The 18,227-nt window shown below is 38.7% G+C and overlaps 1 protein-coding gene across 5 annotated transcripts in view; it reads right to left on the bottom strand.

Annotated features, from left to right (window-relative positions):
* The window catches only part of LOC129503687 (OX-2 membrane glycoprotein-like), a 108,643-nt gene that overhangs the window by 59,340 nt on the left and 31,076 nt on the right, over positions 1-18,227 (bottom strand). For 4 of the 5 annotated variants that reach the window (XM_055315983.1, XM_055315980.1, XM_055315977.1 and 1 more), the window contains 2 exons: positions 15,297-15,356; positions 13,479-13,580 (listed from right to left, as the gene is read on the bottom strand). In XM_055315983.1, coding sequence (XP_055171958.1) covers positions 13,479-13,580; positions 15,297-15,356 — 162 coding nt within the window. Of the gene's footprint in view, positions 1-9,241; positions 9,762-13,478; positions 13,581-15,296; positions 15,357-18,227 lie in introns of those variants that run through there. The other variant, XM_055315979.1, reaches the window with a different exon arrangement.

Genomic DNA, 18,227 nt, shown 5'->3' on the forward strand with positions numbered 1-18,227 from the left:
TGATTTTTCTTCCTTTGTTTCATTATTTCTCTCAGTCTCCTATTACCAATGCATAGGTCATTCATTCATTCAACAAACTTTTATTAAATATCAAGTATATATCAGGGTCTGTTCTACGTGCTGGGGATCCCAGAATTGAAAAATACAACCTGGGGACACCTGGGTGGCTCAGCAGTTAAGCGTCTGCCTTTGGCTCAGGGCATGATCCTGGAGTCCAGGGATCGAGTCCCACATCGGGCTCCCCGCATGGAGCCTGCTTCTCCCTCTGCCTATGTCCCTGCTTCTTTCTGTGTGTCTCTCATGAATAAATAAATTAAATATTCAAAAAATCATAAATAAAATAATAAAAATACATATTTGAGAGAATAATTTCTAACATTTAAATTGTATAGAGATGAGATAAATGACAAGTCCATAATTCCTTATTTTTGAGTGTCAAGTGGGTTTGACACAAAGTTTAGACTTTAAAAAGATGAAGTAAGTGACAGATGTGTAGTCTGATGTTGTTTAATCAGCTTGGGCACGTGTTATAAAAATAGTTCCCTTTATATATTTCTTATTTTAGCAGTTCCTTGCCTTTTCTTCATCTTTGGAAAGGATGACAAGTAAATGAGCAAAGACAAAGCAATAGAAAGATGCCTACTAAAATGAAGGACTTTTCTATTTGGGCTCCACAATCAGCCCATTTGCCTTGGATTAAAGTCACTCTCTTTTCTATCGATTCAGTCATTGAGCCAGGATTTCTCTCTCCATACTAAAGTGAAAAAGAATGCAATTTAATTTTGTTATTTATCTGATGGTCTTTCAGGCAGGATACACTGACCAGGGAGCTTTGTGGCCTTATCATTCTTGTGATGTCTTGGATTGTAAGGACTGGTGATACTGATGAAGTTTTGGAATTATGGGTGAGGTCCAGAGCCGATGACCAAGAAAAAATTCTTGAGATGTGTTTGGTGCAAAATGGTGGTTTTATTAAAACCTGGGGACAGGACCCATGGACAGTAAGAGCTGCTGCCCCAGGCCTGTGAGGGGTGGCTGATTAATACCTGGCAGTTGGGAGGGGTTTGAGGATAGTGTACTGTCTAAGGAATTTTGGAAGCAAGGTTTACAGGACCTTGAGGGGGCTGGCTATTTTTGGGAAAAGGTCACTTATTACCGTCTAATAAAACCTGAGTCATGAGACCCTTCAGAAGAATATTGGTGGGCCATGTGCTTGGAGGATGATTGCCAACATGTATCTTGGGGGTTTAGAGATAAAGGGACGTTTCTAAAGGACTTTTTATATGTTAAAGTAGACTTACAGGATCCTAGGGGTCAGGGTAATATAGCCTTTGGCCCTTAACGAAGTATGAACATGGAGGCAGTTGAGTCTGTAAAGGACTGTCACTCTTCCTGTTTCAAGGACTTGTCAATGTGCTTTGTCCTCCGCTCATCCGTCCTCTGTTCCCCCATCAATAACATCTTTGATGGCTTACCTCTTTTTAAGGCCTGGTTATTTGTTGGTCACAGGTGACTGTCATAAACAAAGACACCCTCCCCACCCACACCTAAGGCAAGGTGATCTGGTTTGTTCCCTTATTTCTGGTTTCCTTACACCTCAGCATTTTGGGAATTTCTGTGAGCCTGATCCTGTAGCCCCCTTCCTATCTCTCCCTACCTAGGCCTGCCTGTCCCTTACTCATTTGCACACATTGGATTTTCCTATTATTTTCCATAACAAAAGCAAAATAACATAGTTTAGTATGATATGATTAATTTCAGAATGTAGAAATTTAGTTTGAGTTGAGAAATTTTCTAATTTAATAAGTAGAACTGCTCTGTCAAAACATGGATTAGGACTTATTTCTAATACCTTATAATTTGTCTGCTTTTCTACTACAATTCATTTAAGGGAATTCAGGCCTCACAGATTTGTACAGCAATTTGAAAGACTAGAACTATTTCTTCTGTGATGCTTGCCAAGAAGAAAGGAAATGATTAAGTCAAAGTTTAGGGGTAACAAGTTTACTCGAAGTGGAAAGTTCTAAACTATTCTGTATTTATCATTCATCCATCCAATAAATAGTAATTGAAAACCACTATATTCAAGTGACTGGGCTTCAGCAGTGCAAAATGGGGAAAAGCCTGCAGGAGAAGTGGCACCCCGATATTACCTGCTGAAATACTCATGATTCACCATGATATAAGTGACAATGGAATTCCTTCAAATGATTTTTTCCCCAAGAAATTTTGCTGTTTCTCGCAAAATAGTGGTTGGAAATAACTCTCCAGATTAATTTTTAAAATAACTTTCTGGAATATCGGTTCTTATGTCACTGAAGATTCCCATCAGGAAATGCAATCTTTCTCCATACAGACACTATATTTAACTTGCAAATCTCCAGCCTTTGTGATTCATTATTCCTGCTCAATAATGTGAATGAATCTGATACAATTTCCTTGCTGTAGCAAGGGCCTCAATCAAGAATGTTACTATTAAACTGATGGGAACAGACTCATGAATGCATGTTCTGTGTCTCCAAAATATGGCAGGCTCCAGTTTTTTTTTTTTTTTTTTTTTTTTTAAGAAATACCAAAACAGGGCAGCCCAGGTGGCTCAGCAGTTTAGTGCCACCTTCAGCCCAGGGCATGATGCTGGAGACCCTGGATCGAGTCCCACATCGGGCTCCCTGCATGGAGCCTGCTTCTCCCTCTGCCTGTGTCTCTGCCTCTCTCTGTGTGTCTCTCATGAATAAATAAATAAAATCTTAAGAAAAAAAAAAAGAAATACCAAAACATACTTGAAATTACTCTGCTAACTTGATAGCATTAATTTTCCTACTGTTCTGCTTTGCAGTTGTATCTTTCACAGTATTTGTTTCCCTTGGTCAGTTTTGGCAATTTTCTTACCATGTTACACTGTTACTAAAATCAATTAATTTCCAGTTGCTCAAGCGGTGGCCTTAATCAGTATGATTATTTTTTAAAAAGTCAGTTGTCTACCTTGTATGTGTCCTTCAATATTATTATTAAAGGCTACTATACAGAATAACGAGTAACTACAATTTAGCATATATGTGGTGTTTTTACTTCTTTGTAGAATTATAATCATATTTTCTTAGAGTTCAAGGAGACCCAAGCTCAATCTTCTCTCCAAAGCAGGCTTTTTCCCATGTGAAATAAAAAAATATATATATATATTTTTTAGAAAGTAGGATAAGTTGGGTTTTCTTAAATAAAAGAAATGTGGTATCTTTACATCTGAGCTTCAGTCTGAAATTCATCTTACTATATTATTTTTTTCTTTTTAATTTTATTTATTCATGAGAGACAGAGAGAGAGGCAGAGGCATAGGCAAAGGGAGAAGCTGGCTCCCTGTGGGGGGGGGGGCTGATGTGGGTCTCGATCCCTCAACTGGGATCCTGCCCTGAGCCAAAGGCAATGCTCCACCGCTGAGCCACCCAGGCGTCCCATCTCACTATATTCTTAATCATACCTAGTAGGATAAGTGAGGCCATATTTTATTATTCAAATCAAAAGCAGGTTAAACCTTGTATAGATCTGCTCTTCATAATAATAAGCCTCTCTCTTCCTTTGTAGTCATCTTCTTTGTGGTAATCCCAAAAGCCTAAAGGGTTTACACATATTCATCATAAGCATGTCAGGAAGCACTTCATCTTGAAGCTGGAGCATGTCAAACCTGCTTCCATAAACTCACTCCACTGAGTCATGCTTTATGGCCTGAAGTAAAGGTTATTTCCAAAGAAATTCTTCCCTCGCTGATGTTGCCCCAGCTGCTATGCAATGATGCTGGCTATGTGTGGAAGATAATTTGGGTTGGTCCTGTCTTCCTCCTGGCACTGATACTGCTGCCCTTAAAGCAGTTTGTTTCCATTCATTTCCAGGTATCAGCCTTGATGCCAAGATCTTCCTTGCTTTTTTTTAATTTTATTTATTTATTCATTCATGAGATACAGAGAGGCAGAGACATAGGCAGAGGGAGAACCAGGCTCCCTGCAAGGAGCCCAATTTGGGATTCAATTCCCAGAACCCTGGGATCACAACCTGAGCCAAAGGCAGATGCTCAACCACTGAGCCAACCAGGTGTCCCAATGCCAAGATCTTCTTCAGGGATGATTAGGATACCTTACCTTACTGTTCCCACAGAGCTGGTTGCATTCATTGTTTCTTGCCAACCTATTTGTCTTGTAATAGTTTCTCAAAGTGCACATTAGAAGGAAAAAAAAATAATCCACCCTTCCTTGGAAGAGTTACACCCAGTGACTTTTACATGGCAAAATTGGCCTGGGTTCCAAGGAATTTGTTCCTTCAACACAACTGTGTGACTTAGAAATGTGCTAGGTCTGCCTTCCCAAGCATCCTCCCACTGCTAAAATATTGTAGCACGTGTTTGGATTTGTTGAGTAAATGTGTCATTGCTTGAATCTCTCAGCTTACTGTACCCTTGATGGAAGCTTAACTATTCATTCCACAGACTCACAACTAAGGTATCATAACCATAAGCACAAAGAAGACAACCCCTTGACCTGATAATAAATTATTCAAACTGTAGGGCATGCATTCAGGAGGTACAATTTTGTGTCAGCTCAGGAAAAAAAGAAATCTTTAAAATCAGTGACAGTCATGAACACATAGTTTTCCTATGTAGCCCTGCATCCCTTTTCATAATAACAACTGCATGCTGTCAAGTCAACCTTGCATCACCCGAAATTCTTTAAACTAAGTATTATAGGTTTATGAGAGTACAAATGATACCAGACTGCAGGTGCAGAAGCTGATTCTAGTACTGTCTGCCATCCATGAAACATTTATTCCCCACCTGGGTCTAGGATATTCCCATGCTAGTATCTCTCGCTCGGATCCACTAAGGTAATTTTCTTTTTTGGGTTTTAATAACCTTGAGAGACTAAGAGGGTATATCAAGCAGTAGAAAGAAGGAAAGGAAAAAAAAAGAAGAAGGAAAGGAAAGAAAACAAACACTATGCTCTGCTATGCTTTCTTATTTAACTCTGGAAAACAATGCAAAGAATTATTAATATTTTAAGATTTTATTTATTTATTCATGAGAGACACACACACACAGAGAGAGAGAGAGAGAGAGAGGCAGAGACACAGGCAGAGGGAGGAGAAGCAGGCAGAGAAGCAGGCTCCATGCAAGGAGCCCGACGTGGAACTCAATCCTGGGACTCTAGGATACCCTGAGCCAAAGGCAGACACTCAACCACTGAGCCACCCAAGCGTCCCTGCAAAGAATTATTTATGGATGAGGACAGGCGGCTTGAAATGTGATACCTATGATCATGTAGTTAGCCTGTTGCAGATCTTGGATTTGCACTGAATCTGACTCAAAACTCATCATGCTATTATATTACTGCTAGAGGTCTCTTTTAATACACTTTTCTGTATTAAAAATCCAAATTTATTTTATTTTATTTTATTGGTTTTATTTATTTATTTGAGAAGGAGTGACAGAGAGAGAGAGAGAGAGAGAGAGAGAGAGCACGGGGACGGAGAGGGGCAGAGGGAGAAGCAGACTCCCTGTTGAGGAGGGAGACTGATGCAGGGCTCAATCCCAGCACCCTGGGATCATGAGCTGAGCTAAAGGCAGATGTTTAACCCACTGACCCATCCAGGCCCCTCTCAAATTTTATTTTTAACCTATATCTTTTAAATCACAAAGATTTAGTATGAACACTATACCTGCTAAAACATTAGCAAGTTATAATGCAACTTCAAATTAATGGGGTATTTTATTATTTGAAAGTTCTTTTATGTACATTACCTCTTGCATTTCTCTTGACAGTGTAAGATGAATATTCTTATGTCATCTCTCTTTTAAAAAATGGAAAAGTCAAGGTTTAGAGAAGTAACGGACTTGTGGGAGATGACAAGGTGATATTTGTACCAGAATGAACCTGAATCTTCTGGTTCCGAGTCCAGAATAGCTGCATTACTCTGCTGTGTTCAGAGTGTTTTATTGAGGAAACATCTGTATTTTTTCGTTCCTGGGGGCTGACGGTCAGGAGAAGGGCAACAAAGAGTCTGCATGCTTTCTCAGTTATCTTTTCGCACAGTTTCCTTACACTAACAATTTCAATAGTTGTCCTTCCTCCATTTCCTTCCTTTCTCCACTGAGAGCTTTCTCATCCTGGAGATATGCAACTCCTCTCCCCTCTCTTGCGATTACCTTATTTACTGAGAAGTTCAAACACAAACTGGTTGCATTGTGGATACAAGAACCTTGCTACTACCTGGAGAGCTTAACTGTTGACAAAAACCAGTCCTGTGGCTGCCATCTCTGTCAAAGGGGAGAAGGCTCTCTGTTCACTTATCCACTCGTATGGCAGCTCTTACTCTGCTTGGGTAACATTTTCTCTCAATTTCCTTGCAACTTTATTCATGCCTGAATTCCTTTCCTTAGCAAGTAGGGACCTGAGGGTTTTGCTCTTCACTGGTGTTCTGAAAATTTGCACTGAGCTTAATAATAACATAAAGTTTCACAGGGGAATGGATTGTAGGGCAAAGGGGAACCTAGAGGCAAGAATCTTGGGGAAAAGTGAAGATGGGAGTCAAGCAGTCCAAATACAGATTTTTTTTTTTTCTAAAGAGCAAGAGGATGAGTCATGGGAGAAAACCAACTCTAAAGCCAAGAGGCCAGGTTCAAGGTGAGGAGAAAGACAAGGGCTAGCCTAGAAGTGCCTACAAAGAGCATGAGGAGTTTTATTAAGGTGCCCTGGATTGAAGATACTTTTCTTGAAGTCCAGGAGCACCAGCTTTGTTCTAATCTTTTTATTCTTCACTTAAAAATCTCAGTTCCAAGTGGGATGATGGGGAAGGCAATTTCAAAAGCTTCAAGGCAGGTTGAATACTCCATTGAGAAATGGAAAGTTATCTTGGTCTCAGTCAAAGCATATACAGGGATATAGAAGAAGACTAGCAAGACTTATACTTAAAAATATCAATTTCCATGATCCATGAACTAATATTTCAATGTTACAAGAGCAGTTTCCTATCTTCTTAGCCATTCTATTTCTTACTATTTAGTGCTTGAGTTCAAGATTGACACTGGGCCTACCACTCATTCTTATTAATCATTTATTTTAATTTACTTCCCCTGACTTCTCCAGGCATCTGAGAATGCAGGTCCCATTCTAGAGACATACATAAACTTTGTTTCCACTCCTTCCCTTCCCCTCCCCCGCTTTTTTCACTTAGAAATCTGAAGTCCAGAGCTTCAAAACTTCAATCAATCCCAAAGTAATTCCCCTCCTTCCAAGATTTATGGGGAACCTACTTTTTTCTTGGTACCCTTACCATGTTGTTTAAATAATTAACTATTAAACAACCCTATAAATATCAAATAACATGATGTAGATCATGTCATGAGGCATTATATGATTAATTTCCAAATGTGCGTCAAAAGCTATAATTTAGGAGAATGATGTTTTTAAGGAAAATATAGAGACCTATTTCCCTTTTGTAACTTGAGAAAATATGAAATTACAGTATTTGGGGGCATGAAAGTCCATTATGTAACACTTGGTTTGCTTATGTAAATAATTCAGTTTGTTATATTTAAGATATAATATATACTTGTCTTATTGAAAAAAAATATGGAGGCACGGAGTCTATTTACTCTCACCCCCTTATTTTTCTTTTTAAAAGAAGTTAGGAAGTAACAGTAATCAAAAGCTTAGAAAAAATTATCTGAATTTTTTTTTCTTTTTATCCCTAGATCTTTATATGTCTAGTGACTGGTCAATGGAAGCATAGAGACAGATCCTGGGGAAATTTCCTGGAGGAATCACCTTTGAAGGGTGGGAAAGATTTACATAAGTGGATCAGAAGTGGAGGTACAGTTCACCTTAGTCAGAAAAGTGTACATATGAGCACAAACACAGTAATATGAAAGATTGTAACAGAGATTTTTGAGGCAGAGATGGGCAGAAGTACAAGGTTGAGGTGAGAAAGATCTTATTTTCTCCTTAAAAGTACCCTAATCTAGCTGAAAAGTAAATGTGATATATTTTTTCCTTTTAATAAATTCTGCCTCCAATGAAAACATATTCATCAATTTATCCAACAAATATTTATAGAGTACCTTCCCTCATGTGACAAACATACAGGCTATATTCTCAACAAAGACAAGTACAAGGAAGTCATTTACACATAACTGTAATTAGCATATTTTATGAGCCAAAAATTTGAACACAGAACTGACCCCCGAAAATCCAGGGAAGATGGTTAGTAATTATAACAAGTTTATACTTATAGGCAAGAACAAGGCGGGTCCATTTTCCTTGGAGAGGAACAAAGCTGCAAAAGCCTTGCCCATAAGTGAGATTTGAAAGAACCCTAAGACTGACAATATGGCATAAGGAATAAGTTATGGGAATCATCTCATCTTAAATTAAGAACATCATCATAGGATGCCAAGTAAAACACGAGCACCTGTCATATAATAGAAGAAATGTTTGTTGAATGAATGAGTAAATGAAGTGAAGTCATTAGGACAGGTGTCCTTGTTTGGCAATAAATATAATGCTTAATGGCACAATAAGCAGGCATCTGGTTCCTACGTATTATTTATCATTTTCAAAGGCAATTGAGAAAAAACACGACTCTAATAACTTAGAAAAAGAAATGAATACTAAGATTGCCCTCCTTTGAGTTTATTGTTTTTTAATTTTTTTCACCTTTGAGTTTAAACAATGTTAGTAGTTGGCAATAATCTCTTTCTTAAACTTTGTGTAATTGCATTACACGTTTATTATATTACCCTGTATTCCTTATAAATCCTTTCTTAATAAATTAATTTAAAATAAGCTTTATGGAGATCCCTGGGTGGCTTCAGCAGTTTAGCATCTACCTTCGGCCTGGAGCGTGATCCTGGAGACCCGGGATCGAGTCCCACGTCGGGCTCCCTGCATGGAGCCTGCTTCTCCCTCTGCCTGTGTATCTGCCTCTTTCTCTCTCTCTCTCTCTCTCTCTCTCTCTCTCTGTCTCTGTCTCTCTCTCATGAATAGATGAATAAAATCTTTAAAATAAAATAAAATAAAATAAGCTTTATGAGTTAAAAAAAAAAAAACACACGCACACACGAAAGACCAAAAACTCATTGCTTTGCCCCCTGCCTATCTATAGAGTTAAGGAAAGATTGTAGCTGAAGCTGAAGTTAAAGGGAGGTGAACAGACAAACATCTTCAACTCCTCCTCTTATGCAGAGTCTAGGAGCATTATGGGGTCCATTCTGCTGGCATTTGGGAGGATTTTACTAACCAACTTATTTCTGTTTTCTATCCATAGTAAGGTTTGTAAAAAGTCTGAACATATGATAAAATACTTTCTTTAGAATGCCCTAAAGGATATTGGTCCTAAAGGACCAAGACACTAAAATGACTCCAGAAGATGTCATGGAGCCCCTTTAACTTGGTTTATATCTGCCATTGAATTTAGTATTGAAAATCACAGTGTTTACACTAAGGAAATGAGCCTTTCTCAATGTTTAAGCAAGCCATTAGTAAACTGGGTCTGAATTCCAAGCCCAAGTTTCCTATAGGTTGATCAAAATTTGGTTGAGTCAGTGATCATCCATTAATCTGCTGGACGTTTCTCCAGGGAGGCTACTGAGGAAGCTCTCAGCATTGTCTTCCAACCAAGTGAAAACTACTCCAGACCTAAAATGTTCTTAATCAATGGTAAATTTATCAGAATTTCAGTTCTGTGAGTAGGCTTCCTTCCAAGATTCCCTAGAAGTCACCCTGGAAGAAAAAATATGGTACCTTAATTAGCTGCACTTATTTAAAATTAGGCATAAAAAGATACTTAAGTGTTATTTCGTATTCAAATTTATAACAGCGTAGGCAGTACTTTTAAAAATAGAATTTACCTAACATGATACTTAATGGTGAAAAACTAGAACTTCCCTGCTAAGATTGGGAACAAAGCAAGAATGTCCATTCTTTTTCACTATTGTACTGGAAGTCCTAGCTAATGCAATAGACATGTAAAGAAAACAGAACGTATACAGATTAAGATGGAAGAAATAAAACTGTCTTTGTTCACAGATAACATAATTATGTAAAAAATCTGATAGAATTGACAAAAAAATCTGAAAAAAGAAGTGATTATAGCAGAATTACAGGATTCAAGATTAATATATAAAAGTCAATCATTTTTCTATATACCAGCAACAAATAAGTGAAATTTGAATTTCAAAACACAATTGTATATATGTTATTACTTCCCCCCCAAAATACTTAGGTATAAATGTAACAAAATATGTATAAGATCCATATGAGGGCAGCCCCGGTGGCTCAGCGGTTTAGCGTCGCCTTCAGCTCACGGTGTGATCCTGGAGACCCGGGATTGAGTCCCATGTCAGGCTCCCTGCATGGAGCCTGCTTCTCCTCTGCCTGCTTCTCCTCCCTCTGCCTGTGTCTTTGCTTCTCTCTTTCTGTGTCTTTCATGAATAAATAAATAAAATCTTTAAAAAAAATCTATATGAGGAGAACTACAAAAGTCTTATGAAAGAGTGTGAAGAAGAACTAAATGGGAAGCTATCCCATGGTCATGGATAGGGAGACTCATTATTGTCCAGATGGTATTTATTCTTGACTCAACATAATTCCAGTCAAAATTTCAACAAATTGGGACACCTGGGTGGTTCAGCAGTTGAGTGTCTGCCTTTGGCTCACGGCATGATCCTGGGATCCTGGGATCAAGTCCAGCATCTGGCTCCCTGTGGGGAGGCTGCTTCTCCCTCGGCCTATCTCTCTGCCTTCCTCTCTCTCTGTCTCTAATGAATAAATAAATAAAATCTTTTAAAAAACTTTTCAATAAACTATTTTGTGGGTATCAATGAACTGATTCTAAAGTTTATATTAATTGGCAAAAGAATAGCCAAGTATAGCCAACACAATATTGAAGAAGAACAAAGTCAAAAGACCAGCTCTATCGTCTTTAAGACTTGCTATAAAGCTACAGTAATCAATATAGTGTGGTATTGGTGAAAAAGAAGACAAATAGATCAATGGGACAGAATAGAGAGCTCAGAAATAGACCCCTAAAATATAGTCAGCTGATTTTTGACAAAGGAGCAAAGGCAAAACAGTGGAGCAAAGACAGTCTCTTCAACTATTCATGGTGGAAGAACTTTTATTACATTCACACATAATAAAATGAATCTAAACACTGACCTTATACCCTTCATAAAAAGTAACTCAAAATAGATCATAGACCTAAATATAGAAAGTGCAAAACTGTCAACGTCCAAGAAGATAATGTAGGAGAAAAATACAGGTGAACTTGACCATGATGACTTTTTTCCCCATTTTTAATAAGAAGAAGTTTATTTAAACAACAAGACACTTCACTTGAAGAGAAAACATGTAGGATTCATTTCTTTTAGAGCAATTTACACCTACTTAAAGTCAGATTGGGGACGCCTGGGTGGCTCAGCAGCTGAGCCTCCGCCTTTAGCTCACGGCATGATTCCAGTCTGGGGATTGGGTCCCACCTTGGGCTCCCTGTGAGGAGCCTGATTCTCCCTTTGTCTGTCTCTGCCTCTCTTTGTGTGTCTTTCGTGAATAAATAAATCAAAAATCTTAAAAAAAATTAAAAAGGCAGATTGCCCTACATGTAACAACTGTATACAAAAAAAGTTATAAAATTGTCCTTGATTTTGCAACAATAAATGAAAACCATTGAAATTCTCCAATCAAACAAGACATGCAAGGACTTTTATGTTGTACTTTTTTTGTTAAATTGTGACATAGAAAGACAGGAGCTGAATGCCAAGAATGGAGAAAGGGGTATTTTCACAGGACCTCCTTTTTCCCATCTCATGTCCATTTGATGTCAATCAAAACATATCACTGGCCATTTAGTTAAAAAAATACAATATGCTTGTGCACTTACACACAGTTATGTGCAATAAAGAAATTGGGAAGGGGAAAATGAAAGAATTGAGAATACTATAGTAGTCAGGATGTGGTGAAAGCAAATTATAGTTTTCTTTTTTTTTAAGATTTTATTTATTTATTCATAGGAGACAGAGAGAGAGAGAGAGAGAGAGAGAGAGAGAGGCAGAGGCATAGGCAGAGGGAGAAGCAGGCTGAACCATCCTGCCCCAGTACCTTCAAATTAATATGATTGTGGTTCTCAGTCCTGACTCCCTCCTTGGGCTTTTGGTTGGCCGTGGTGAGGGCCAGAGTCTCCTCAGCAGCCCCTTCACAAAAGAGGTACCAGGTCCACACTGAACGAGCACACAGCAGGACCAGGGACAGCCAACGAGGGAGGCAGCTGGTGATGTCTCTTTAGATACAACACCAAAGGCACAGTCTACTAAAGAAATAATTGATAAGCTGGTCTTTACTAAAATTAAAAACTTTTGCTCTTCATGGGACACACAGTCAAGAGAATGAAGGGACAAGCCACAGATGGGGAGAAAATATTTGCAAAATACATATTTGATAAAGGACTGCTATCTAAAATATACAAAGAGAGGCGCCGAGGTGACTCAGTCACTAAACGTCTGCCTTGGGCTCAAGTCATGATTGCAGGATCCTGGGATCAGCAGCTTTATTTACAATCTCCAGAACTTGAAAGTAACCATGACGTCCTTGGTGAATGGAAAAATAAACTGTGCTCCATCCAGCCAATGGACTATCGTGTAATGTTTAAAAAAAGAGAAAAAAAAAGCTATCAAGCCATGAAAAGAATATGAAAGAAACTTAAATACGTGTCACTAAGTATAAGAAGCAGATCTGAAAAGACAACATACTGTATGATTCCCACTATGTGACATTCTGGAAAAAACAAAATAATCAAGGACCAGTGATTGCCAGAGCCTACAGGGAGAGGGGTGGGAGAAGGATGAAGAGAATACACAGGATTTTTAGAGTATAAAACTATTCTATGTGCACTATAATGGTAGATATATGTCATCATACATTTGTTGAAACTCATAAAATATATAACACTAAGTGAACCTTAATATATAGTATGAACTTTGGGTGATAATGATGTATCAATGTGGGTACAAATGTACCACTCTGTGCAGGATGTTGATAGTGAAGGAGGCTGTACATGGGAGGAAGGCAAGGTATATATGGGATACCTCATACCATCTGCTCAATTTTTCTTTGAACCTAAAACCAAAGTCTATTTGAAAAAACACACATGCACAACTCTAAAGTAAAAAAAAAAAAAAGCCTATTAAAAAGAGAATTAAAAATCTGCAGAACATGAAGTGTCTCTAAGAAATCCTCCAGTCTTTTCTTGTTTTGGCTGCCTCCCAAATAAACTCTTTCCTTGCTGCAAACCTGATGTCTCAATGATCGGATTTGCTGCACATTGGACAGAAGGACTCTGTTTGGGTTATACTTTATTCTGGTCTCTTATTCCATGTGGTTGAGCAGGACTTAAAACAGCCAGTATGAGGGATCCCAGGGTGGCTCTGTTGTTCGAGCATCTACCTTCAACTGGGGTCAGGATCCCAGGGCTCTGTTCAGGCTTCCTGCTCAGTGGGGAGCATGCTTCTCCCTCTTCTCCTCCGCTTGTGCTTTCTCTATTTCTCTCTGTCAAATAAATAAATAAAATCTTTAAAATAAAAGAACTGCCAGTAGGAAGGGGGAAAAAAAAAGACTGAGTACACACAGTCCATCTGTACCTTTAAAAGACTTTGCTTTGTGAGTTTTCCAGAAAGCTTTCTGAAGGGTGCTGGGCATCTCCTGTATGGAGAGCAGAGAACAAATCTGGTGCTGACCAGAGGGGCCCTATCTCCTTTTTTTGGTGAATAAAACCAGAAAATGCTGAAGAGGCCACTGAAAGAGTATTCTTATACTTCCTAGTCTCCATTCATGTTCTCACTCACACAGGTTCTCTGAGAGGCGTTATGTGAAAATGCTGTCTGGATACTGGAAATATAGGAGTGGACAAAGCAGGGAAGGTTCATATTCCAGTAGAGGAAACAGCAAATGCCAATGAAGGCCCTGAGTTGAGAATGCAGATGTATGGAAACTGCCAAAGCTACCTGTGGTCAAACCCTAGTGAATCTGGGAGGCTCTGTGGGAATGCAGGAGGAGGAGCCCAGGGAACCTGGGGGGACCAGCAGCAGAGCAGAGGTCTAGTTCACATTTTATTCTGTTCACATGTTTCCTACTGATTTGATTTCTGCTTCCTACCATTGACGCCTGTGTGTTGACCTCAATGCAGATGGAGATCCTGTGGCTACCAGGGGGGAGGCCTGACTGGTACCATTGCCCATCAGAAAAGTTTATTAGATTAAAAAGAGAGAGGAGTGGAAGATACAATTGAGCTTTGTTTCCTGAGCCACAGAGCTGGCACCAGATTCTGTTGAACGAAGCACAAACCAAAGCCTTGTTTCCCAATTGGCGCTGCCCACCAAGGCCTCTTCATGGAAAAAGGTCTGGAGGAAGGCAGTTAGATTCATTTTTATCCGAACAAGTATGTGCTTTAGAAGTGGGAGGCATATTGGAGAGCTTTGTTTAGCTGCCTCTTGAATAGTTTTCCAAATAAGGAGTTGTGACATTTAGCTCCCTAGGGATTCCTATTTCATCCTTTACTTCCAGGAAGACTGAAATTCTGTGTTCCTTTCACAGGTCATTCCTCTCTCCTGCTCAGGCTTTCTGTCCTGGCTAACTTTTTCAATTATTTCCAGTCTCAGAGTCATTCTCTTAAGAAAGACTTCTTAGAACCATCACAGGCTGACATCAATTGGGCTCTTTTTTTTTAAAATCTCATAGAGGCTTTTGTGTACAGAAAACAATACTTACAGTAGCCTGTGTTATCACTGATATTCAATAGCCTACAGTTATAAATTTAAAATGTACTTTTTCTAAACCTTTAACTTGCAAAATTCTAGTAAATTAAGAATTTTTAGTTTGAAATCAAATGCAGTTTGTACTTATTGTTAGGTTAGCTTATATATTTGACAAGTGAAATTTGCATAATCCTTTAGATACAACGTATAAAATTATTTTATATTTTGAATCTGTATAATTCAACAAATGAATATATAAACCTGATAATTTGAATATTCCTATATATTTAAGCACATTTACAGACTTGGTTACTTTCATTCCCATGAATATTACAGCTACAGTCATATTTCATATAATGGATTTCCCCAAGAATCCCAAGCACTTAAGAAAGCAGACATACAAACCCCATAAACAAACCTTCCTAAACATATAAGCAACTTTAATAAAGCTCAAAAGAAAAGATATACATTTACCTATGACTCTCTTAAGCATCATAAAAACTAAACTCACCAAAGTAGTCTTGAGAAAGATGACCAAAACTGGAGGTATAACAATCCCAGAGCTCAAAATCTACAACAGAGTTGTGGTAATCAAAACAGTAAGGTACTGGCACAAAAATAAACACATAGATCAATGGAACAGAATAAAGAACAGAATAAAACTTGTGCATTGTTGGTGGGAATGGAGACTTGTGCAACTATTGTGGGTTAGAGATTCCTCAAAAAGTTAAAAATGGAAATACCATATGAAAAAAAAAGAAATACCATATGATCCAATAAATCCACTATTGGGTATTTCCCCAAAGAAAGCAAAAACACTAATTTGACAACATATATGCACTTCTACATTAATTGCATCATTATTTACAATAGCCAAGATATAGATTATCTATCCATACACAAGAATGAATGACGAGGATATGGTATTTATATACAGTGGAATATTACTTAGCCACAAAAAAGAAAGAGATCTTTCCATTCGCAACAACATGGATGGACCCAGGGGGTATAATGCTAAGTGGAACAATTCAGACAGAGGAAGACAAATAGCATATGATTTCACTTATCTGTACAATCTAAGAAACAGAAGAAAAGGGGGCACCTGGTTGGCTCAATCAGTTAAGTGTCTGACTCTGTGTGACTCTGTGTCTCATGAATACATAAATACAATCTTAAGAAAAAGAAGAGGTACAAATTTCCATTTACAAAGTAAACAGGTCAGAAAGATGGAAAAGTACAGCATAGGGAATATGGTCAATAATATTGCAATAAGGGATCCCTGGGTGGCGCAGCGGTTTGGCGCCTGCCTTTGGCCCAGGGCACGATCCTGGAGACCCGGGATCGAATCCCACGTCGGGCTCCCGGTGCATGGAGCCTGCTTCTCCCTCTGCCTGTGTCTCTGCCTCTCTCTCTCTCTCTCTCTCTCTCTCTCTCTCTCTGTGACTATCATAAATAAAATAATAAAAAAAAATTAAAAAAAAATAAAATAATATTGCAATAACATAATAGTGGCAGATGGTGACTACACTTATGATCATAAGGAGCATTGAGCAATGCACAGACTTGTCAAATCAACTTGTTGCACACTTGACACCAAAACGATGGTGTATCAATTATATCTCAGTAATAATTTTTATTTTTTAATTTTTTAAAAATATTTTACTTATTAATCATGAGAGACACAGGGAGAGAGGCAGAGACACATGGAGAGGGAGAAACAGGCTCCATGCAGGGAGCCTGATGTGGGACTCGATCCCCGGACTCCAAGATCACACCCTGGGCCAAAGGCAGCCGCTCAACCACTGAGCCACCCAGGCGTCCCAATAATAATTTTTAAAATGAATTTTAAAACCCCCTAAACTCATACATTTAGTAAATCAGATTATATTAAGTATTAAACTGCAAATGGGCAAAAATGGGTAACCCTCCCAAATATTTCAGTTAAAATACTTTGTTAACTGTGTTAGTTTCTCTTAAATGTCTTTAATACAAAGAATGCACAAAGCAGTAAGATTATTTTTAAACTTGCTATCTTTGCATAAAAATAAATTTATACAAAACCAAAAAAGCACCATATCTATTATTTCATCATCTCTTTCTCAGGTTGTCAAAGTTATTTAATCAAAAGTGGAACAAAACCATTATTTCAGACCCAGCACAGTAACTGAGATTACACACTTGGAGTCGTTGGTCAGAAATTTGACACCAATGCCAAGGACTTGGGGTTCCGTGTCATTGATCAAGGATTTGTAAAATCTGGAAGATGTTAACCAATACAAAGCACACCCCAAAAAGAGTCAGCTTGGGTGTAGAGAGTAAGGCCTTGTTTAAGGGTTCTGCTATGTCACTGGAGAACCTACTGGTATGTCAATTTGGTGAATCACATAAGTCTTTGCCTTCTTCCCAGTTTCATCCTTACCCAAACTTTTATCATATTTGCTTACAATCTTTTATCTCTTGATTTGGATAGATAAATACTGTAACATATACTCAGATTTCAATCTCTCTGCCTCCTGATTGGAGTGATATTGTATATTCTATTGTATCAGCGATCACCATTATTTTAGCTGCGCAAGGCAGCAAGAGAGGCCACAAATGGAGTAAAGTTTAGTGAAACCACAAGTATAGCTTCCTGGGGCCACCATAACAAAGTATCACAACCTGGATTGCTTTTTGTGTCCCAGTTCCAAAGGCTAGAAGTCTCAAATCAAGGTGTCAGCAGAGCCATACTCTCTCTTCCTGGCGATTCCTTCCGCGCCTCTACCTGGCTTCTGGTAATTTCCTGGCTATCTCTGGCATTCCCCGACTTGTAGGTGCATCACTCCATGTTCATGTGGCCTTTTCCCCTGTGTCTCTGGATCTCCACATGGCATTCTTTTTATAAAGATACCAGTCATTGGGTGAGAGGCCCAGCCTGCTCCAGCATGAGCCCATCTTAACTAATTATATCTGCAATGACTTAGTCTCCAAATAAGTTTACATTATGAGGAATCAGGGATTAGGACTTCAATATTTCTTTTTCAAGGACACAATGCAATCCATAAGCCCTAGAAGAATCAATATATTGAGGATCCTGGTCATATTAAGCAGAATTTCTCAACCTTGGCACTATTGACAGTCGGGACTGGATAATGTTTTGCTGCAGAGGGCTGTCTTGTGCACTGTAGAATGTCTAGCTGCATCTCTAGCTTCTCCTTCTAGATGCCAAAGGCATCTTCTTAGCATCCAGCTATGACAACCATCCATGTCTCCAGACATTTCCAAGTATCTCCTGGGGTTGGCGTTGGGGGTCGAAATTGTCTTCCACTGAGAACAACAGATAAAGAATAAAGAAAACCACAGACAGGGATGCCTCGGTGGCTCAGTGGTTAAGCATCTGCCTTCAGCTCACGGCATGATCCTGGTGTCCTGGGATCAAGTCCCGCATCGGTCTTCCCATAAG

The sequence above is a fragment of the Nyctereutes procyonoides genome, unplaced genomic scaffold (genome assembly GCF_905146905.1).
Source record: "Nyctereutes procyonoides isolate TBG_1078 unplaced genomic scaffold, NYPRO_anot_genome, whole genome shotgun sequence".
In the NCBI taxonomy this organism is placed as follows: domain Eukaryota; kingdom Metazoa; phylum Chordata; class Mammalia; order Carnivora; family Canidae; genus Nyctereutes; species Nyctereutes procyonoides.